The following is a 23817-nucleotide window of genomic DNA, read 5'->3' as shown; positions in this document are numbered from 1 at the left end:
ATAAGCCACTCATATAATCAATAAGAAAATTAATTCCTCAGTAGAAAGATTGGTAAAGGGCACTAACAATTTTAAGAAAAGATAAAAATGGCTGTTAAAAACATTTTTAAATGGTCAGAATTAATAGTAATAAGAAATAAAAATTAAAATGAGATACATAGTTTGATCTATCACTTTTATATGTATTTCAAAAATAATAATTAAAACTGGCAAGGGCATAGATTCTCTGGAAAGCATTTTGGCAATATGTGCCAAAAACCTTTAAAGTTCCCAAACAAGGGTAATGTTGTATTTATCACATTATTTTCATTGCATTATTTATAATGGCCAAAACTGGAAAAATATAGATGTCTGAAGAGAAAGGGAGTGGTTAGAATAATTAAGCCATGTGATGAAAGTAATTTTGATAAAATTGTGAGATCATGAGAAAATTCAAATGTAATAATATTAAATGAAAAAACTGTGCATAGCTATATATGCAGTACCATTTTACTTAAAACCTATAAACCCATAAGTAGGTTTTAAGTAAAATAGAAAAATTTAGAAGGAAATACACCAAAACATTAAAATATTAACTCTGGGTTGTGCTAATATAAAAGATTTTTTCTTCTTTGTACTTTTTCTGTATTTTCCAAATTTTTTACAATGATCGTATGTTATTCTCCCAAATTTTAAAAAGTAGCAAATGACTCAAAAAATGGAATGCCTGATCTAAATGGCGGATTCTAGAATGTTTCCATATAAACATTTGGCTTTTTCTAGCTGAGTGATCTCCCAGTACATTTTGTGGGCTCTGTGGTCTGGTATGTCACGCCCTCAAACTCTTCTCAATTTACCTCCCCAGGGGCAGGTGCACTCTAGCAATGGCTGATACAATTCCTCAAGGCTATACCTAAATTACTAAAAGCCAGGTCAAACCTGATGGGTCAGATGCGTGGTAAGAAAAAAAGGCAGACTTTCCTAAAGAAATAGTCAAATGCATCACCATCAGGCTTCCGAAGCAAACTTTCTGTTCGGTGTGGTCCTCCCTTAAAACCTTCCTTAAATCCTCTGGAGTGTTAGGAATGCCTCTTCTGGGTTCTTGTGTTATCTTGACTTGACCTCAGCATTTATTGCAGCGTAGCAAGCTAATCTGCTCGTGTGTATGTCTCCCATCCCCCACCCTGACAGGGCTGTGAATTTCTTATCTGTTTTATTCATCTCACAACACAGTGCTGGGCAATCAGAAAAATATTTCTTGCCTAGTGATTTCATCTGAACCTTGACCCTTAAAAATGAATTCAAAAAGTGAAGCTATTAGTGTCTTGAACTAGGATCAGTGAATGATGTGGAATCCTGCCTGCTTTTTCAACTCGGCGTGACAAATCACACATATATAAAATCGCCAGTGTCAGATTGTTCCGCCCCAAAGTGGCTCTATGAAACCCACCCCTTATCACATGTTCTCTTCCAACGGGAGCCGTCCATCAGCAGGCTAAGAATTTACTTAAATAAGCCTTTCTTTTAGTAACTTTGCTTGGAAATGACTGTGCAAAACCATGAAATAGAATTGAAAGTTTCTTGTTTCACTGAAATTGGACCAACATTTACTGTCACACGCCAACTGCTGTGGTCACTGGCTGGCTAGGAGCCTCTTCTCTGTTAGCTGCCTGGTTGTCTCGTACTTGTACAGCCCAGTGGCCTGGGCGAAGCTGAGCTGTGTGTTCTACAGGAATCCTGGGAGATTCTTCAGACTGGTAAAACCGTTCCATCTGGGACTTGCCTATGTTGGACTATCAAAGCTGTTTGCTCTGCTAGGAAACTTTCCCAAGTCTTATCTGCCTGGACAAGTAGCATCCTTGAAGGTTTCTCTGCTCTGGGAAGCTTTGCTGGCGGACTCCCTCTTCTGAGCCCCCACTGAACTTTGCATGCGCTTCTTCTCACACGTGTTTCTCTCAGCAGACTTTAGTTCCTTGAGGGTAGAGATAATGTTTCACATATTTTTGTAGCGTAAGTGCCCAGCACAGTGCCTAAAACACAATCAATAATGAAGTGAACCAGTGGGGTAAAAAAATAGATGTTTCTAGATGCTTATTTTATTTTTAAACTTCAGGAGTTGCAGCCACATCTAAGCAGATTCTAAGCTTTTTCTACAACGTAGGGTGGTAGGTAGAAATCTTCCAATCATAGTTCTATCACTTTGCTAGCTTTTTAACTAGCAAGTTAGGGCCGAGCCCGTGGCGCACTCGGGAGAGTGCGGCGCTGGGAGCGCGGCAACGCTCCCGCCGCGGGTTCGGATCCTATATAGGAATGGCCGGTGCACTCACTGGCTGAGTGCCGGTCACGAAAAAGACAAAAAATAAATAAATAAATAAACTAGCAAGTTAATATCTCTGGAGCCTCAATTTCTTGATCTATAGAAGAGAAGTGATAACTGTATTGTCAGGATCCAGTGAAATTAGGCCACTCTCCTGACATATAGTAGGGGGTTAATAATCACTTAGTTATGTTTAGAGTTTCTCCCATGCCTACTAGAACAAAATTTCCCACCAAAGTTCTTCTCTCATCCTTTAGGATTCCTACATTTTTCCATCAGACCCCATGATCCTCTAAAGCAGGGGTCAGCAAACACTTTTTGTAAAAGGCCGGATATTAGACATTTTTGGCTTTGCAGGCCACACAGTCTCTGTTGTATATTCTTCTCTGTTTTTGTTGTTGTTATTTTGTTATTGTTTCTTTACAACACATTTAAGATGTAAAATCATCCTTAGCCTATGACCTATACAAAGACAGGCCTTCAGCCAGATTGGATCCATAATCCATAGTTTGCTGAACCCAGCTATAGAGCATTGGTTCAAAATGTGGTCCCCTGAGGAGCAGCAGCCGCAGCAGCATCTTTTGGGAACTTGTCAAAAATGCAAATTCTTGGGTCCCACCCCAGACCTACTGAATCAGAGATTCTGAAGTTGGGCCCAGTAACGTGTAGCTGAATAAGTCCTTCAGGTGATCTTGATGTCAAACTTGGCTGCATATTAGAATCACCTGGAGAGCTTTAAAACATTTCAGTACCCAGATTTCACCCTGTACCAAATCAGAAACTCTCTAGGAGGGACCAAAGCATCAGTGTTGTTTAAAGCCCTGCAGGTGATTCACTGTGCAGCCACAGTTGAGAACTGCTGGTATACATTTGGGAGATAACTTTTGCATCTGCCAAGAAAGATTTATAATATTGCCAAGGTATTCAGTACTTGAGAATCTTCTTGTTTTGATAATTTCTTGAAGAAGTCTCACTACAATCAGTTAATACAAAGATAGCTATTCAATACTACATATAAAGCACTTTGTTAGGTATACTGGGGTTTTTTTTTAAGCATATTAATACAGTTCCTTCTACATTTGAGTAATTTGCATATAAAAAGTAAACTTCTCCATTTCAAGGAGGCTTATAATTTGACTTCTGCAAGGAAGGACCAACTCAAGAAGCACCATGCAAATTTCCTTTTTCACTGAAGTAAAACCTGAGGACATCTCTGGTCACCAATTCCTCACTCCTCACACCATTATTATGGCAGGCTAGGTCTGTTACTTCATTATTCCATGTGGAGTAAGCTGTAGGGTGTTTCATTCTTGCTTCAAAAACACATTTTTTCCTATAAACATTCTGTGGGAAAGCCTTTGGATGGTTTTATATTGGTAAGATAATTGTAGAGTGCCACATTTAACAAATGACATCACTAGCCTTTCCTAGCCATAAGCCATTTTAGAACTCTTAGGCATAATTTGGCTTCAGGTCAAGGTGGTGTAATATGAACCAGCAGAATATAAAGCACAGTGTGTCCTTAGCAGCTATCCTAAAGATCAGCAAAACTCATTCCTGTAAGAGAAGCTCATTTGTGAAGCAAGGTCAAGCCCAGTGATCATCAGAGAAGGATCCTTTAACTGGAATTGCTCCTTGCCTGGAGGTGCTTCTGCTGTGTGACTGTGCTGTGACAGACCCTCTGCTTGCCCACCTTATACCCATTCCCTCCCACCACCAGCTACTGCCCCATATTCTTTGCTATAGGCATTCCCATTTTGCTTAGGAATCAGAAAACCATATTCTTTAGGGGAGGCTGGCCACTTCTTCAGCCCCAGGGATTGAACCTGGATGGTTAGACAAATCGTGGTAATTACATTTCCTTTGCCAGTGATTGGTTTAAGAATAAGAAATCTTATTCTGGACAATTCTGGCCAATGAGACCACAGAGGAATTCTGCAGGAGAACTTCTGGAAAGTTCCCCTTGCTATTCAAAAGGATTACAAATAAAGACATTTCTTCTTAGGCTGTTGGATATATTTTTTGTGAGAATATGATGCTTAGAGCTGGTGTAGCCATCTTGTAACTACAAGGGAATATGTGCGGAGCCAAAAGCCAACACAGTGGGGATGGTGTAATAGAAAGATGGTGTGCCAGTCAGGTCCTCCAGAGAAACAGAACCCATAGGATACATATAGGTATAGAAGAGCAGATTTATTATGGGAATTGGCTCTCGTGATTATAGAGGCCAAGAAATCCCACAATCTGCCATCTGCCAGCTGGAGAACCAGGAAAGCTAGTGGTGCAGCTCCCAGTCCAACACCAAAGGCCTGAGAACCAGGAGAGGCCACATATGTAATTCTCAGAGTCCAAAGTCTTGAAGACCAGGAGCTCCAGTGTCTGAGGTCAGGGGAAGATGGATGTCCCAGCTCAAGAAGAGGGAGTGAATTCACCCTTGCTCCTCCTTTTTGTCTGTTTGTGCAGGCCCTCATTTGATTGGATGGTGCCTGCCCACATTGATGAGGGGATCTTCCTTACTCTGTCTACAGATTCAAATGCTAATCTCTTCCAGAAACACCCTCACAGACATGCCCAGATATAATGTCTAACCAGCTCTCTGGGCATCCCCTAAACCAGTCAAGTTGACATAAAATTAAACATTACAGATAGAAAGAATCTGGGTCCCCAATCTTGTACTATAGTTAGTGTCTGATTACTCCCAAAACATGCATATTAGTACTGGGAATTTTTCTGTTGGGAGAAAGTTTTTTTTACTCATTCCTTTATTAGTTTTCTCCCTTCCTGATACAGCTTGTCTCCACCACAAGGCTGTGTCTTACTGAGTACTTAATACCTACCACTCATTCATGAAGATGCCATGGTGCCATTAACTTTGATATTACATCAGCCTAAAACAGAATGGCAGTCCCATCCATACCAGAGTCCGATAAAATGAAGGCCAGGCCTTACCATTGAGGCGCTGGCGTTTTTACTGTCTGTTTGTTGTTATGTTTACTATCTGTTTGTCAATGTTAACATTGACATCGGTCTGTGCTTGTCAAAAGCATCTTGATATGCCCAGTGCTTCACATATAATAGGCATTCAATAAGTGGCTGTTATATGAATGCATTAGTGAACTCTATTAGCAACATCAAGGAGGATTTAGAGAATTTGAAAATATGTGTGGCTCTATTTTTGAGATAGAAACTTCAATACTAACTAGTCTTTTTCTGCCGTATCTAGTTAAAACTAAAAAGTGAAAAGTACGGTGCCTCCCTTTGCAAGAATAAAGTGCCCTCTCTCCCTTTCTCTTGCTCTGGTTCTCATGCTTGCTCTGGAAGTTTCAAAATCTAAGTGATCTGATTCTGTGAATATTTTTGAAGCAGATATTTTCAAGTCTGCAAGAAGATCTTTCTCTGAATCCCAAAGAATTCCATCCCTGCTGGTTATACATCTCTGATGCATTGGTGTGTGCGTGTGTGTGTGTGTCTGTGCACATTTTGAATGTGGTGTGCAGTTCTGTCAGTTCTATAGTAACTAGTTTATTGGACCACTTCAAAGGCATGGGACTGTATATAACACTGCTTTGAAGAAGTGCCTTTGTTAGAAATATTTCATCCAGCAGACTGACTTTGGAAGCTGAAGTAAAGAAAAGATCAGCTCTGTTTGCCTTCGGTGCCTTCCCCGAGAGAAGGGCATGTTTGTGACATTCAGGGTGAGCGTGGGCATGGAAGAAAATGTCCTCCTACTTTTTTGTGGAAACTTCATCGTCTGTCTCAGAGGAGGGAGGCTGCTCATGCTAAGATTAAATGTCTCAAGAACCAGATCCTACTCACTGGGAGAGACTGAATGATCTCAACAGAGAGGAAGGAGTGTCATGCCGAGACCAGGCTTCTTCGCTAATTCAGCTTCAGTGGACAGCAGTTCTGCAGCAGTCCCGTGAAGCAGGAGAGCATGCTAGAGCAAAGGAAACGTGTGTATTAAATGTGCCTCCTGCAGTCCCTGGTCATCCATGTGAAGATATAAAAATTATTGGCTGAATCCCAGTGATTAGTATTAATCCCTCCAAAACAGAGTCGCTTGATCTCCACCTAACACTTTATGCCTCCTTATGAAATAGTGACTTGCTTATATGTCTGTCTCTTCCATGAAATTTTAAGTGCCTTGAAGCCTGGTCCATTTTTCAAGTCATCTTTGAACCCTCGTGCCTAAAATACTTACAGTAGCAGGTACTCAGTAAATATTTTGAAACAAAACTAAATTATTATGTAGAAGTGAAAAGGCCCAGACTCAATCAGTTGACAGGTATTTACTAAGTCTAGAAGAAATAAGGCAGGGACTGTAAATAAAGGTATTTGCTTATATGGTGAGAAGAGCCTGGGATTTGGAAGGAGATAGACCATGTGTTAAATCCCAGCTTTGTCACTCATTGATTGTTCTAGTCTGAGTTAGTTACTCAACTTCACTGAGCCTCAACTTCATCCTCTGTAAAATGGGGATAACACCACAGTTTTCAATGGGTTGCTGGGAAAGTTGAACCAGGTGATGTTGTAGGTTGAATTGTGGCCCCCCAAAATTTATGTGTTGAAGTCCTAACCCCAAGTACTTCAGAATGTGACCTTATTTGAAAATAGGTAGTTAATAAAGATAAGGTCATGCTAGAGTAGGGTGTGCCTACCCTACTCCAGTATGATTGGTGTCCTTATAAAGATGAAAAATTTGAAATAGACACGCACACAAGGAGAACACCATGTGAACATTAAGACAGAGATGAGAGTGATATTTCACTAGCCAAAGAATGCCGAAGATTACCAGCAAACCACCAGAAGCTAGGAGAGAGGCACGGAGCATAATCTTCCCTACAGCCCTCGGAACCAACCCGACCAACAACTTGATCTTGGCGTGGTAAACTCCAGAACTGTGAGATCACAAATGTTTGTAATTCAAGCCACTTTGTTTGTGGTCCTTTGTTGCGGTTGTCCTAGCAAACTAATACAGTTGGCATAAGTAGCATAGAGAGAGCAGTGCCTGGTACAACAGGTATTCAAAATGTGTGCTTGCTGTTCTTTCTTTCTGTTAGACTTTCCTGGAATTTTATATTTAAGAAAGACTTTGGCTGAAGGTGAACATTAGATGACAGTAGGGACAACCAAAAACAGTAGCAAGTGGTGATATGATGATTTATGTTAGGAAGGTAGAGACTGGCTAATATACAAGTTAATAAAATCGGGAAGAAACGGTGTTAGCTAAGGGTGTGTTACATGGTTTGGGCCAAATATTCCTGTCCAAAGACCCACATTTTCTGGAAGTTATTAATAATTTGTTTATTTTTCCATTATTTTCCTTCTTCTTAAAGCTAGGAGTAATGGCAACTGAGAATGGTCTTCATGGTATATCATGAAGCCAAGCAACCAAAACTGAAATTAAGCAAAGCCTGGGTGTCCTCAAGAGTTAACTTTCTTATAGATTGGAAATAAGACCCCTATGGCTCTGGTGGGAAAAGTATAGTAATTCTTCTCTAGCTCCCTAGAAAACGAAGGCCTTTCTTTCTTCCCATGCCCACATTCAAAAATGAGGGGCCACTCATAGCTATTCATTCATCCAGCAACGTTCTGAGTGGGACATTTACTCCATTTGATGGAGTCTGGATGTGTTGTTCCACCCAAAACTCATGTGGAAATCGGATCCCCAGTGTGGCAGTGTTGGCAGCTGTTTGGGTTGTGGGGGCCGATCCCTCATGAATGGATTAATGATCTCCCTGGGGGTGGGGATAATAGGTGAGATCTCACTTTATTAGTTCCTGTGAGAGCAAGTTGTTTGTAGGACCCTGGCACCTCCTCTCTCTCTGGTGCTTCCTCTCGCCATGTGATCTGCTTGTACCCGCCACTGCCTGCCGCTTTCCACCATCAGTAGAAGCAGCCTGAGGCCCGTGCCAGATGCAGCTGTCCCAGAATCATGAGCCAAATAAACCTCTGTTCTTTATAAATTACCCACTTTTGAGTATTCTGTTAGAAGCAACAGAAAAAGGGACTAACACACCATTCTACTGCTGCATGTTGAGGTGCTGTGATCTCCTCCCTTGAGAAGCTGTCAAGCTCGTAAGGGACAGGTAGGCTCCCTAACACCTGCCACACAAAGCGAAAAGAACGTTGGTAGATTCAGGACCACGACGCTGGGAGAAGCGATCCTGCCTAAGGAAGGGAAGTAGGGCTTCACAGGGACGCTGCCACAGCATTCCATCTTGAGGGACGAGTAGGAGTTTGTCTAGGTGGTACAGGGAGTGCAGATGAGGGGGGCTGAATTTACATGAGGAGCCAAGTGGTGGTGCTGGAGGGGGGTCTGCCTGTAGGAGGAAGTCTGAGATGAGATCGGAAGGAAGGAGGAGGCATGGAGCCCCATGGTGAAAACGAGGATAGTTCGAGTGCCTTCTCATGGTTTGGCTGGAAAGGGCCAGGCAGGGGGATGCGGGAGACGAACTGAAGGTCTTGGCAGAGGCGAGATCATGAAAGGCCTTAAGCAGCCTGGATTTTAACCTGTTGGCAGTTCATGATTTCTTCTCCTGTGGGAAAATATATACAACATAAAATTTACCATTTTAAGTATTTGTGAGTGTGCTATTCAGTGGCCTTAGGACATTTGCAGTGTTGTGCAACCTTCACCACTATCCATTTCCAGAACTTCTTCATCATCTCAAACAAAAACTCTACTCATTAAACATGACTTCCCCATTCCTCTCCCCCAGCCCCTTGCCCCAGCCCCTGGTGACCACTCTTCTGCTTTCTGTCCCTATGAATTTACCTCTTTCAGGAACCACACGTAAGTGGAATCATACGATATTTGTCCTTTAGTGTCTGGCTTAGTTCACTTAGAATAATGTTTTTGAGGTTCGTGTATTTATAACATATATGCAGATTTTATTCTTTTATAAGGCTGGATACTATTCCATTGTATACATACCACATTTTGATAATGCGTTTGTCTGTTGATGGACATTTGGGTTGTTTTCACCTTTTGACTATTGTGAACAATGCTGCTATGAACATTGGGGTACAAGTATTAATTTCAGTCCCTGCTTTCAATTTTTTAGAATATTTACCTAGAAATAGAATTGAGGAGTCATATGGTAATTCTGTCCTTAACTTTTTGAGGAACAGTTGAGCTGTTTCCACAGTGGCTTCACCGCCTCACATTCCCACAAGCGATGCACACGGGTTTTAATTTTCCCATATCCTTGCCAGGCTTCTTATTTTCTGATGGTTTTTTTTTTGGGGGGGGGGCGTTGTTAATAATACCCACCCTAATGGGTGTGAAGTGGTATTTCACTATGGTTTTGATCTACATTTCCCTAGCGATTAGTTGATGTTGAGCGTTTTTTCATGTGTTTATTGGGCATTTGTATATCTTTGGAGAAATGTCTATTTAAATTCCTTTGTCCATTTTTTAAATTGGGTTGTTTGCTTTTCTCTTGTTGAGTTGTAGGAGTTCTTTATATATTCTGGATATTAACTCCTTATCAGATACATGATTTGCAAGTATTTTCTCCCATTCCATGGGTAGCCTTTTTACTTTGTCTGTGGTGTCTTTTGATGTATAAAAGGGCAGTAAATAATTTTTAGCAGAGAACCAATATTTTGTGATTGGTGTGTGGAAGGTAGATTTGAGTGGGGCAAGCCCAGGGGGCAGGGAGGCAGTTCAGATCACCACAATATTCAGGCAAGATGAATGAATAGTAGGTGGTAGGGCCTGAGCCGGAACAAACCGAGAAGGAATGAAAAGGAAGACTTATCTAGAAGCAAAAAGCAGCAGAATTCTGATGACTGTGTGGAGGAAAAGGGACAGAAGGAGGAGCAAGTGTTGGGAAACTATTTCAATATTCAGCAGAAGATGATGACCTAAACTGCAGAGCAGCAGTGACAGCAGAGGAGAGGGACAATTTTGAAGAGAGGTAGGTTCTTTTATTATTTTTTTTTTATTGAAGCATAATTGATTATACATATTTTCAGGGTAAAGTGTTGACTATCATTATTTGTGTCCTATATGTGATGATCCAATCAATATTATTAACATATTCATTATTACAGAGCTAATCAAGATCTGTAATAATGAATATGCTAGTAATTAATTCTTTGTGTCCCTTACCCAATTTCTCCCTAACCCCCTCCCTTCCCCCGTCCCCACCTCTAGGAACCATAGGAGAAGAGTTAGTTTTAACTGAATGGACTGGTGTGGGAATGCGAGGAGCGATTAATGACTCCAAGCTCGGGTGACCCAGTAAAATGTTACCTTAATTCAGTTAACAACCTCAATTAACTTAGTCTTTGACACATACTAGTCTAGGTATGTGGCCTCCTGCAGTAGGAGGTTTACCTAGCCTGCCTTGAATCCTGCCTCATACCCTCACTTTCCGCTAGAATCATTTTTTATAAAAGTATCTTCTGTGATTTGTCACTGCTGACAATACCAACTACAAATCTTGTTAAGAAGGGTAGGGGATAATAAAGAAGTGTTTAAAATAAATAAATAAGTAAACCCAAGTTCAAAGCTGGATCGCCATTTACTATCTTTGGGACTTTGAGTAAATGACCTAAATTCCATGAGTTTCCGTGTCCTCATCTCTTAAACGGGTATAATGATGGCTCTTTCCTCATGGAGATGCCGTGAGGATCAAACGGAAATGGTTCAGGTCAAACACTTGGCGCTGTGCCTGGCACATGGGCAGCCTGAATGCATATAAACAGCTATAATCGTTGCAATTCCACCTCCGTATCCAGTGGCAAAGTCCAGCTTGACGGCTGTGGGGACGCAGGTAGCACAGCATGCACAGGCCAGTATTCTCTGCCTCATGAGCACGAGGGAAGAATCACAGCCCCGGAATCAGAAAACCCTGGGTTTAAATCCTGCATCTGCTGTTGACTAGCTTTATGGCCTCTTTTGCTTAAGACCCAAGAGGAGGTGACAGCAAGCCAGCCTCGGTGGTGAAGGGAACACTGGTCCCAACACTCCTCACAGAAGTTCGCCACTGTGTTTTGTCTGTCTTCAGAGGTGTTGCATCCAGTGGAAGAGGCAGCTCCACTCAGAGTCCAGATCTACAGACCCAGTGACCAATGCCCCACCCACCGGAATGTGGTAGTTAAGGTGAAGAGTCTCAGGATCACATCCAGAATGTTCAAAGTGTCCGATAATACAGCCAGTACATATTCTGTGTCAGAGCCCACCGGTGACTGCAGGGGGAGGCTTCTCCTGCAGAACACTCCTTCCTTCACCCCTCACTGCAGGTGACCCTGTGGAGGGCTGGGTCCTCAGCTTGTTGGCTGCTCTGAACCTCAAGCTAAACCTGGGGAGAGCTGGTTACAGCTGTCCTGCCACGACAGTTGCTTCATAAGGTGACTTCCTGAAAGCCTCTCACTGCCAACAAAAGGTCACAGATCTTTTGTAGCTGAGAATGGGACATAGTCACATTTGAATATAGTAAGCCTTTTCCACCCCATGGGTTCAGTTAGCAATAGTGATGTCAAGCATTGAAAGGTGTTATACCTCATCTAGCTATACTTCATTAAATTTATATATGTATTAATAAACATTAAGTGTGTATATATATTAAATGTGTGTGTATGTGTGTGTATATATATGGAGAGAGAGAGAGAGAGGGAGAAAGAGAGGGAGAGACAAATTAAGAAGCCATAGTCTAAAACCACAGAATTTTAATATTTCTAAAATTGACTAACCCAAGTTTTCAAGAACATAGGGCATTGCCTTCTCTCTCCAAAAAGGCAATATGGCAGCTTTATAAATTTTTTTGTTTAGTTCTCTTATGAACGCTAATTTAGCTTGTCAGTGTATTTTGTCTATTTTCAAAGGACTTACATACAGTGGAAGGTTCTTTTCACCTTGTGTGTGTTTCACAAACTATTGCTCACCTGGACACTTTTAAAATTTCAATTAATAGCTAACATTAAAAATTGGAAGATTTCACATAACCCAGACTTCTGGCCTGTCTAGGTAAAGCACAACGGCCTCACCTCTGCAGATGTCAATAACCACCTGGACCTGAGAGGTAGCTGCCCCTTCAGACAGGGTTGCCCCATGCACCTCAGTCCCCACCCAGCCCTCCCTGTCACTCAAGTTACTTCCAGCTTCTTAGGCATGTGAGTAAGGGATGCTTGTACATACACATTCCACACCATTTCATGGTACAAATAACCAATTAACAAGTATTTATGAAGCACGTACTTAATGTCCATGACAATCCTGGTTGCTCTCCTCATCCAAGAATAGGAAAAAACTCACTCCTATACTCAAGGCACTTATATTCTATTTCTGTGCCACTCAATGCAATAGTCTCTAGCCATGTGGGGCCACTGAGCATTTGAAATGTAATTAATTTAAATCAAGATGTGCTGTAAGTGTAAAATACACACTGGATTTCAAAGGCATACTACAAGAAAAAGTAAAATATATCATTAATAATTTTTATATTGATTCCATGTTGAAATGGTAATATTTTGATACACTGAGTTAAATGCAATCTATTATTAAAAGTTATTCTACATATTTCTTTTTAGTTTTGAATGTAACTACTAGAAAATTTTAAATTACATTTGTTGTTTGAATTATATTTCTATTGGATAGCACTGGTCTCATTGCTGAATGTGTGTTCCAAAGAAATTTACCCAAACTCCCAGAAACGAGGCTAAAATATGCACCTTAATGGAAAACGGACATGAACCTGAATAGGTGAAATGTGACTAGATCTGTGTCTATTACTTCACAGACCCTGGAACTGCAAAGGGATGTCTGTCCTTTAATCCCGTTCTGATTCTTTCCTTTTGCTTTAGCTGATGCTCATTGGTGAAGATGCTGGGGTGCAGAGGGGAGAGGAAGCAGCAAGGCTTAGGATTTCAAGACTGCTGGGAAGTTGAATTTGCTTGGATCCTCTGAGAAGCAAATGCTAAGACAGGATTAGATGTGCAAGGATTTTACTAATGAAAATGCATGTGGGAGAGAAAATAGGGAAGGACCCAGAGAAGGCTGGGAGAGTCAGTCTGAGCCTTCGTGAAGAAGAGAGGGAGAGAAAGCTGGGTGGAAGAGTCTACAAAGATACAGCAGAGGGCCAGGGCCGAGGCCGTGGCGCACTCGGGAGAGTGTGGCGCTGGGAGCGCGACGACGCTCCCGCCGCGGGTTCGGATCCTATATAGGAATGGCCGGTGCACTCACTGGCTGAGTGCCGGTCACAAAAAGACAAAAAAAAGATACAGCAGAGAATGGGAGAGACGTGGGGGAAAATTGGAGTTCTGTTCTCCTAGGAATGGGTGTGCCTTAGTATCCCTGTTACACTCGGTCATCAGCTGGGAAGTGTGGCCTGTGTACAAGCACAGCAGGAGGTTTCAGAGCACAATAGCCTGGGTCCTGGGTCAGTCCTGTTCTCCCTACCTGGATGTTTGCAAGTGCATTCTCGCAGATGCCACAGAAGCTACCTCTGGTATCTAATAGGCTGTCAGTCAGTCTAGAAAAGGCATGACCAGAATACCCACTGCAAGAGGGCAAAGACTTAAGATAGCCACTCCTTTCATGCTTAGAATAGCCACGTCTATACCTGCGCACATAGGTCTTGTGGTTTATCCTTTAATTATTTCTATGATGCTCCTCCAAAAACTTCATACGGTATAAACTAATATGTATGTACTTAGAGAAAAAAGAGCAACCCCCAAATATACTAATTACAGTGCAAGTTGAAGTGCTGAACGAGCTTACAGTGAGCAGGATAGGGCTTTGAAAGGATTTTTTAAAAACCTAAAACGTCGGGCGAGGGCGAGCCCCTGCAGCACTCGGGAGAGTGCGGGGCTGCGAGCGCAGCGACGCTTCCGCCACGGGTTCGGATCCTATACAGGACTGGCCGGTGCACTCAGTGGCTGAGTGCCGGTCACGAAAAAGACAAAAACAAATAAAAATCTAAAATGTCACTCCCGATTTCAATAGCTATACTTCTCTAATTGTTTTCAGAGAAAGACTCTTAAAGAAGTGGACTCCTTTTTCAATAACCTTTTACTCTGACTACAAAAGCAATATGTGCTCTTTGAAGAAACTTTGAAAAATAGGGAAAATACTTTTAAAAATGCATTCACCCCACATCCTACCACAAAGAAATTGCCATTATTAACATTTTATTTTTTTTTCAAAGCACAATTGTATATATGAGGGTACTTCTAAAAGTTTGTGGAAGAATAGAATTAAAATAATACAAATCTTTGCATGAAATTTTTAAATTTATATACGATCATAGTTATGATCATACTATATATACAATTTTACATACTCTTTTATAGTATAAAGTATCATAAATGTTTTCCCATTAAAAACTCCTTAGCGTAGTATATATGAGTGTACATCTCTGATTATTTCCTTTCCTTATTGTAAATTCCTAGAAGGCAAATAACTGCTAAGGCAAAAAGCATAAAACTTTTAATTAATGCTTTTTATTTGTATTGATAGATTATCTTATCAGCAGGATAGAAGAGTATGTGCTTCCCTAGACCTTCAACTCCAGAGATAATAATTTTTAAACATCTTTCCCAATTGAATAGTTAGAAAATGGTATCCTATTTTAATGTATTTCCTTTAATTACTAGTAACATTGAATGTTTTCATTTATTTTATTAGAAACATATATCCTCTTTTGAGAATTATTTCTTCATATCCTTGACCAATTTTTTACTGAATTTGGTTTTTTTTTTTTTTTTTTTGGCAGCTGACTGGTACAGGGATAAATTTGTGTCTCTCAATGATTTATAGGACTCTTCACGTAAGTGAACTAACCATTTATCTATCAAATATATTAAAAATATTATCCCGGTAGGTCATTTATTCTTAAATTTTTTTATGATGTTTTTCTTATATATATTTATTTTATGCATTCAAAACAGCAATCTTTTCATTTATGGTTTCTACTTAAATCAGCCTCGCCTATTTCAAGATTATATAAAAACCTCCCTATGTTTGTTCTTCTACTAAAAGGAAAATAAAAATGGCTTTACTTCTTATGTTCATATATGTCATCCATCTGGAATTTATTATTGTATTGCTCAAGGTAGAAGCTAATTTTGTTATTTCACAAATAGTTGCCAGTTTGCCCCAACACTGTTTATGGCATGTATCTGTCCTTTTCAATGTATTTGAATTTTCACCTTCACAAGGATTGTGCTGTTAAAATTTCTGTGCATTTTTAAAACCATTTTGTGACTTATTTCCAGCTTTATTGCATTGTCATTACAGAATGTGGCCTATACATTTTTCTACTTTGGGAAATACATGGACACTTCTCTTTTGCCCAGTACAGGGTGGGTCTCAGTCACTGTGAAGTATTGCATGGTATATTGCAAAGTAAATTTTTACTACTAATAAAATATTTAAACTTGTAAATGGTGAACATGTTTGTAAATTAGAGTATTTTTGATGTCTCATCTACAATACTATTATTCTTACTCACGTTACCATTCCTTCTAGTGGGACAGACTGGTAGGTGCATATGGAAGTACAGCAGTGCTGGCTTGTGACTGCTGAGGTTCCTTTGAGTTGATGTCCACAAGGCCTGGTTTCCTTTCTTGAATTTCCAGAAGGACTCTGCTTCCCATGATCTTTCAGACGGTAACTACAGTCATTCTTCCTGATTCCTCTGACTCAAACTAGTATGATTAAACCTCTATTTCTTAGAAACATCCTACACATCCTTCAGGGCTGAAAGAAGCAACCAGTTCATATCAGATAAGTAGCCACTCAGTAGAAGACGTTGTGGGGTAACCCATGCTGCAGTATAACCCATGCTTAGCTGGTCTGGGCCCTCTCTCCAACAGTCCCCCTTAGCAGCTGGGCCTGGCACTGCACTGGGATCCGCACTCTGAGCTTTTCTGTTTGATACACGTCTGAGAAGACTTGGTAGGTACCTATCCTCTCCTGCCTGCCTACTCCATCTCCAGCCTTTCCAGCAATGGAAACAGTGACAGTCCACTGCAAACCCCTTTCTCTTGCTCCTTGGGTCTTTCTTTGGCATTTAGTGAAGTGAGGGTTGCCCTTCTATTCTTTCAAATAAGTTCCTCTTCACTGAAAGAGTATCTAACAAATATTTTTCAGATTTCCTGGAATGTGATAGCACCTTAATTGAGTTTCTAGGATGGTTACAGATTTTTCCCCATTCTTTTAATCCCTAGAGTAGATTTTGAAAGAGCAGGGGGAGTTAAGCTCTTGTGCTCCAATTACCATCATGAGCTCAAAATTACTTTTCCTAGTTAAATTTTTTTTCTCATTTAAAACTAGAAAGTTTTAATTTGAAAATAATACGTCCTTATCAAATCTGCCCAAGTAATCCAGGGGAAAAAAAATACAACGAATGGGGATCAGTTGGTAGAAGTACCAGGACATTCTTAATAGTTGCAAAGCATTATTCAACATATAACTTGGGGACTCTCAGAATAGTAGGCATTATATTCTTTGATTTTTTTTCTCTGTTCTTTTCTCCATATTTTTCTCTCTCTTCTCCCTTGTAGTCAGTTCATATCAGGATACCTAGTGGGTGATATCAAGAGTAAATAACTCACTCAATAAACACATTTCGAGCCGTACAATTTACAAAGCTTTGAGCAAAGGATTGTAGCAACTGCCATCATAAAACTATAAGCAAACTTCAACAGGACAGCGCATGAAAAGATGCTCAACTGATTAGTCATTAGAGAAATGCAAATCAAAACTACAGTGAGATAGCATTTCACATCCACTAGAACAGCTAGAATAAAAAAGAAAGGAAGTAAAAGTGTCTATAAGGATGTGGAGAAATTGGAATCCTCCTATTCTTTAGGGTGATGAAAATGTTCCAGACTTAGATAGTGGTGATGGTTGTATGGTTGTGTGAAATGCTTAACTCCACTGAGTCGTACAATTTACAAAATACATATCTGTCTTGCATGAGTCAGAATTGGTTAACTTCTATAACAAATAAGCCAAATTTCAAAAGCTTTTTAAAAACCCCAAAACTTCAGTAGGAGGTGAGGTAACAAAAGCTTAATTGTGACAAGGGATATTTGGAAAGATTCTCGGAACAAATGGCATTTAAGCAAGACCCCAAAGAAAAAGGGTTAACATGATAATCGCCCTTTACAAAGCCCCTGTTTCTGCTTTGTAACCATGCATAGTGCCAGACCTTTATTTCTAATTCTCCATCTATGAAGTATGGTCCCTTTGTTGCAGATGAAGAACCTGAGGCTCAGAGAGGTCAAGATGGTTTGCCCATGGCCATAGAGCTAGTGAGTGCTGGGGAAAGAGTGGGATTGCTGAGGGGCAGCTCTTAGAATGTGTAGGGCTTTAAGATGTCTACACAGAGGGAGGGACAGGTGTGAGGGCACAGGGATAGAACACAGCAGAATATAGATGGGAACCAGCAACTCAGCCAAGTAACTGAGCCATTTCTCTAGTTAGCATTTGGAACTGGGTATCAGTCTTAAAAAGGTAGGCAGGGGCCAGACTGTGGGAGGTTTTGTGTGCATGATGGAGAAGTTTAGACTCCATCTGGACATTTCAGAGAGCTGGAGTCTTTTAAGCTTGAAAAGAAGATCTGTGCATTAGAGAAAGGACTCTAACAGCAAGTATGATGTGCAACCATAAAGGCTGAAGTCAAGGCAACTTGTTAAGAGTCCAGGAGAGAGGCACTGAGGCCTGGCCCGGGGCTGCAGAACTAAACAAGGTGGAAAGGAGGAAACTAATGAAACTACCATTTCAAACTGGTAAAAGCATTTTAAGTGTTTACATTAACACTTTCCATTGACATTTGGCATTTTGAATAAGGCAAAACTACTCGTCAAGAGAGTTATTTTGAACCAAAGACTAATTTAAACTGAGTGCTAAGGCAGGGAAGTGCTGTCTTGTTCCAAGCCTTTCAGCTGCCTTTGCTCTGGAATCTCCTATCTTGGGTATTAATAGTCTTCTGGCTGGTTGGCCAGTTAGCTCAGTTGGTTAGAGCACAGCCTTAAAACACCAAGGTCACAGGTTTGGATCCCTGTACTGGCCAGCTGCCAAAAAATTTAAATAAAATAATAGTCTTCTGGCTAGGAAAACCAAGGGGGAGCTCTGCTTAGCTAGCAGATGGCATGGTCCGAGAGTGTTAATCCCCCTTTCCTTGTCCTGCTCCCTCACAGGTGATAAAGACCACACAGAAGAAGGTGGTGGACCATGTAATGAGGATATCTAGCATCCAGCAAATTCCAGAAGATAACATCACTCTTTTCTATGCCCACAGTCATAAAAGTTTGGTAGCCATCATCAGTACTGTGTAGTAGTTAAGTACCAGGCATAAGATCAAATCGCAGCTCTGTCACTGTTACCCAGGCAGCCTTGGCTTTGGCCTACTTAACTTCACTTGCTGTTCCTTGAATTTCACATCCAAAAATAGAGAAAATAATAAAGACAATACCTTCATAGCACTATTGGGAGGCTTAAATCAGTTAAAACATGCAGGAGAGTTTAGAAAACTGTCTGATGTATGATACGACCCAAAAACTATTTGGAATTCTTGTTTGGGAATTTTCCAGTTCCTTCCTTTCTCCCTTTTATTTATTTATTTTTGTTTTTATTTTTTTGGCAGCTGGTCAGTAACTGGATTTGCACCCTTGACCTTGGTGTTGCCAGCACTGCACTCTAACAAAGTGAACTAAACAGAAGCCCCTCCCTTTCTCCTTTCTAGAATACAATATAAGAATAATAGTTTGCTTATATCTCTACAGTAGTAATATTTTCCATTTGCTCTTAAAATAATTTAATTCTCAATAACTGTATCTGAAATCAGCTCATAGCATCAGAACCAACATAGCTTTTGAAAACTGTAGTATAATCTATGCTTATGACATTAACTATGAGGGTTCTTGTTTAACTATGGTGAAAGGGACTGCAACTTTACTACTCGTGTTTATCTTAATATTGTTTCACCTTCAGAAATGGAGTAGGGAAGGAGAGGGCATTTTCAAAGAGGTAAAGTTGAGACAGATGAAAATATCGTTGTCTAGGCATCTGTGAGAGAGAGGCTTCTAGACCTCCCGCCAAACCAAAATCCAAGGATACTCAAGTTCCTGATCTGCTGCGGTATAGTCTTCGCAAATAACCTATGCACATCCTCCCGTATACTTTAAATCAGTTCTAGATTACTTATAATATCTAGTACAATGTAAATGCTATGTAAGTAGTTGTTATACTGTGGTGTTCAAGGAATAATGACGAGAAAAAAGTCTGTACATGTTCAGTACAGACACATTTTTTTTTCTGAATGATTTCAATTGGCAGTTGGTTGAATTCACAGCCCACAGACGAGGAGGGCTGACTGCAACGTGGGTTTTCTGCTTGTTTCTATTCATTCACGCTCTCTCTGTGTCATTTTCTTTCCTCTGTTTTCTTCTTCCATGTTCTTCTTGCTGTGTCACACTTTCTGAAATTTTGAAAGGTCAATATTTGCTTTCCATTGCCACCAAGAGGATGCACATAGTGACTTGACTGATTGATCCAGTGAACCCTAAGGGTGTATTGAGCCTGAGCCCTGTAGGAACAGCAAGGCCTCCTGTTCTCACAGAACTTGCAGTCGTTTGGAGAGACAGGAACAATGTGTGAAATAATAAAAATATTAGCAGGTGTAAGCTGGAAGCAAGACAGTACTCTTAGCAGACACCAGTAGGAACCAGATGACTTGAGCATCTGGGGATTCATCAGTTACACCCACAGTGGTGGATCTGCCTTGTGACCTGAGAAAAAGGCCTCCCCAACACTGGAAAGCTAACTTCCAATATCTGGAAAAGGCAAGTCGTGAGACAAAAAGGGGAGGAAGCAGACAGCCTTGAGAGACTCTGCTTCCCCCTCCATGGTGCTTGGATTTCCCCTCCCTCTGCTTCATTCTTGACTTTTGTCTGTGTCCATCCTCTGGTGATGGGTTCTTATCACTCCTTGCTTCTATGTGTTCATCTTCTAGCTATCTACTACTAAAAATGAGATAAAAGAAAATACATATCCTAAGGAGAAACCCAAGGAAAAATTAAATAGACATAAGCAAGAGCCATAATTTTCAGATCTAGAGAAGCTGGTTACTCAGAGTAATTCACACATCATTGAAAGACCAATTAGAACCATTAGCAAGTTGTTAGCACTGACTTTAATCTCTGCTCTGATTTAGCCCAGAACCATTCAGAAGGAGCTGTGTGTCACTAGAAGTGATACCCTTTTAATCAAAATACATAAACGGCCCTTGATTTTGAGTGCTTTACCTGTGTACATTATGGTACCCCCTCCCCCGAAAAGCTTTAAACACACACATACACACACACAAACACACACATACACTATGCAGTCTCAAGCCTCTAACTACTAATCTTGATGGTGGAGCCAACATAAAAGATGTGGAAGGGTCCCCAACGGTGTAAGACTAAAATTTCAGCACGCAGGGAAGGCTCTGTATACTCTAAAAGTTCAGAAACTCAGAGGCTGGGGTCACTCAGATGGACTCCTGTTAGGAATTAGGGGTTGAGCCTGGCTTTGAAGAGGAGGAAAACTGAGGCAGAAAAGCAGACGAGATGGAAGAGGAAACGTATTTCTCAGTAGTTAAGAGTGTGGGCTCTGGCATCTGACTAGTGAGAATCAGCCACTCGGCCTTGCACTAATTCCTTCACCCCTCTGTGTCTCTATTTCCACATCTGCGTGGAAATGATAATATGAGTCTCTATCTGATTGTGTTTTGGGGAAGATGAAGTGACTTAGTTTCCAGTCATTACGAATTATATAATGTCATGCCTGACACACAGCAGACATATTAGCATTAGCTGTTATTGCACGGAACAAGTATGAAAAAAGCACATTTCAGAGTACTATTTATCTTAGCATCCCTTATTTTATAATAACTCTGCAAAAGCTACTTTGACTTGATTACTCAGAAAAATTAACCTTATAGAAAACCTTTGAAAAACGAACCACATAACATTAATTCATTTAGACTTATAAGAGAAGTTACAGGAGGATGGTTTACTGCTTCTACCTTTGTCTCAATCAACCTACATTTTCCTTGGTTTCCTTTTATAGTCAATGGTATGGAACCTGTCTGCCTTAGTCAGCTCATGCTGCACACACTGGGTGGGTTAAACAACAGGCCCAGTTCTGGAGGCTGGAAGTCCAAGACCCTGGTATTAGAACAGGCAGGTTCCTGGTGGGGACTCTTCATGACTTGGATGGCTGCCTTCCTGCTGTGCTCTCACACAGGTGTGGAGGGAACAAGCTCTCTGGCTCTTCTTAAAAGGGCACTAATCCCATCATGAGGACCCCACTCACAAGATCTCATCTAAAGCTAATTAGCTCCTAAAGGTCCCACCTCCTGTTACTGTCCCACTGGGGGTTACAGCTCTGATATGTGAATTTGGGGGAGCAGGGGAGTACACAAACATTCAGTCTGTAATACTATACTTAAGAGAAAAAAAAAGAAATACAAACTGATGTGTTATGAATGATCCTATACAGCCAAGTATTTATAAACTAAAGGTTTAGAAATAAGAGAAAATGTATTATGGTAGTGATGCCCTTGAAAATTAAAATGCAACTTTTCTGGGCAAAAAAAAAAATCAATTTTTAAAAAAGTTATTTTTACAATGTTTGAAGAGATAGAATTCAGAGATTCTTGTGGTGTGGAAGGGCAAAGAAGTTATAAGACCAGGAAAAAAAATATCACGTTTTCCACTTTTATACGTAAGAATGCTTAGAGTCATCTTAACAATTATGAATAGCTAGAAAGATATCCATAATAAAATGTCTGGTAGATTTAGCTTGTGCTGACCAAGCAAATTTGAGGCCTCTCCTGCTGCATGGTCAGTGACTTAACACAGATGCCTCAAGTGCCTCTCCAGCACCTTGGTGGCCAGCCTGCCTGCTCCCTCCCCCTCACTGTGCTCTTCCCTGCCTCCCTTCTGTAGCCCTTGCAAAAGTCCCCAGTCCCACTGCCTCTGCTAAGGCCATGTGCAAGAAAGTGTGTGGGTTGTGGGTGGTGAGAATCTCCACTAGAATCTCTTCCGAATTTGTGGGGGCGGGGAGGAGACGTGTCCCAGGGATTCCAGGTGAAATGAAGAGCCAGTTGTTTTCACACTGAAACAATGTTTATCAAAGCAATTAATTTCTACAGAAATTCCAGCACCAAGGAGTAGGTTTACTGATAAGCAAATGGAGCTTAAGTTCCATGACCTTCATTTACATGAACCTTCCAAAAGGGTTTTGTTCTTTTGCCATTTTTATCTTGAAAGGGGCTCCCCAAAGTAAGTGCTTCAAGGCCTATAAAACCTAGATTGCAGTTGTTTAATCATGGGATTCTTTCCGGAGAACCTCAGGATCACATAATATGTTGCTTCCGAGGAATAGTTTCTACTTGGAAACACTACTTACTAAGAACGTACAATCTGTTCTTGGACTATTGTCTAGTCTCTAACCAGGTACTTAATAAAAGTTTGCTGATTGAATGATGATGAAATAAATGAAAGGAAAGTGGATGTACTTGAAACACTGAGTGCTTCTCTCTGGATGATGGAATTATGATGATTTTTATTTCCTTCATTCTTGGCGGAGTTTTTCAAATTTTGAAAATTTCCACAATGTACCTATAGTATCTTGAATAATTTAAAAATCAGCTTTGAAAGTTCATAGTATGGATGTTCTTTCATGTACACATGTATCAAGTGCTTGCTCTGTGGCCTTCTGTTAATTCTGAGGATACCAAGCCAAAGGAGACCCACATAGCTTCGCCCTCAAGAAATCCAACCACCGTTGGAGCCCTGAAGGGGTAGAATACAACACAGGTCAACAACAGCTCTAGTCAGGGTGGTCTGTGTAGGTAAGGGAAGGAGAGACGAGAGGGAAGAACAAAGCCTGCTGTCCTCAACAATCTTTTTATATGCACATAGATATGTACACACACATGCACTCATGCCTTAGTTATGAATTTATTTCATTCTTACCACAGGTTTCAGGCATGGCCTGAAAACCCCAGAGAAGGGTTCACTATCTTTTGACTACTACTTGAATAAATCTAGCAGCTGGGTCAGTACCTCTTCAACCCACCACCCACCCCCCACTTTCAGAAGGAATGTAAAGAGAAAAAAAGTCCACCATATTTGGGTTTAAAAAATATATTTAAAGTAATGGCTCCTATTTATTGAGTTCTTACCATGTGTCAGAAGATGCAAAGTGTTTTACATACATTTCCACCTCATTTTACTTTACTTTCACAACAAGCTTATGAGGTAGGAACTGTTATCATCAAACCCATTTCACAGATAAGGAAAGAAAGGCTAAAAGAAATCAAACAAGTCAGTCGCTGATGGTAATAGGGACGGTGGCTGGTAATAGGCAGCGGCACCTGATTGAAATCCCAATTTGTCTACCCTCCCATTTTAACCATTCTCCAAGAATAATTCGGGTTTCAGAGAGAAAAATGAACTAGAATATGGATAATTAAACTAAATAGATTCCAAGGCGAGTTTCGTGAACAATG

The 23817-nt window shown here is 40.6% G+C and overlaps 1 protein-coding gene across 1 annotated transcript in view; it reads left to right on the top strand.

The window, feature by feature from the left end:
* LOC134384400 (procollagen galactosyltransferase 1-A-like) overlaps positions 1-18592 on the top strand; it is a 154148-nt gene extending 135556 nt beyond the window's left edge. The window contains 4 exon segments of the mRNA XM_063105924.1: positions 11317-11411; positions 12276-12330; positions 17511-17566; positions 18455-18592. Of these exon segments, the coding sequence (XP_062961994.1) occupies positions 11317-11411; positions 12276-12330; positions 17511-17566; positions 18455-18592 (344 nt within the window).
* Positions 18593-23817: the final 5225 nt, after the last annotated feature.

The sequence above is a fragment of the Cynocephalus volans genome, chromosome 8 (assembly GCF_027409185.1).
Source record: "Cynocephalus volans isolate mCynVol1 chromosome 8, mCynVol1.pri, whole genome shotgun sequence".
NCBI lineage: Eukaryota > Metazoa > Chordata > Mammalia > Dermoptera > Cynocephalidae > Cynocephalus > Cynocephalus volans.
The sequence above is the reverse complement of the archived record's forward strand: the minus strand, read 5'-3'. Positions and strand labels throughout refer to the sequence as shown.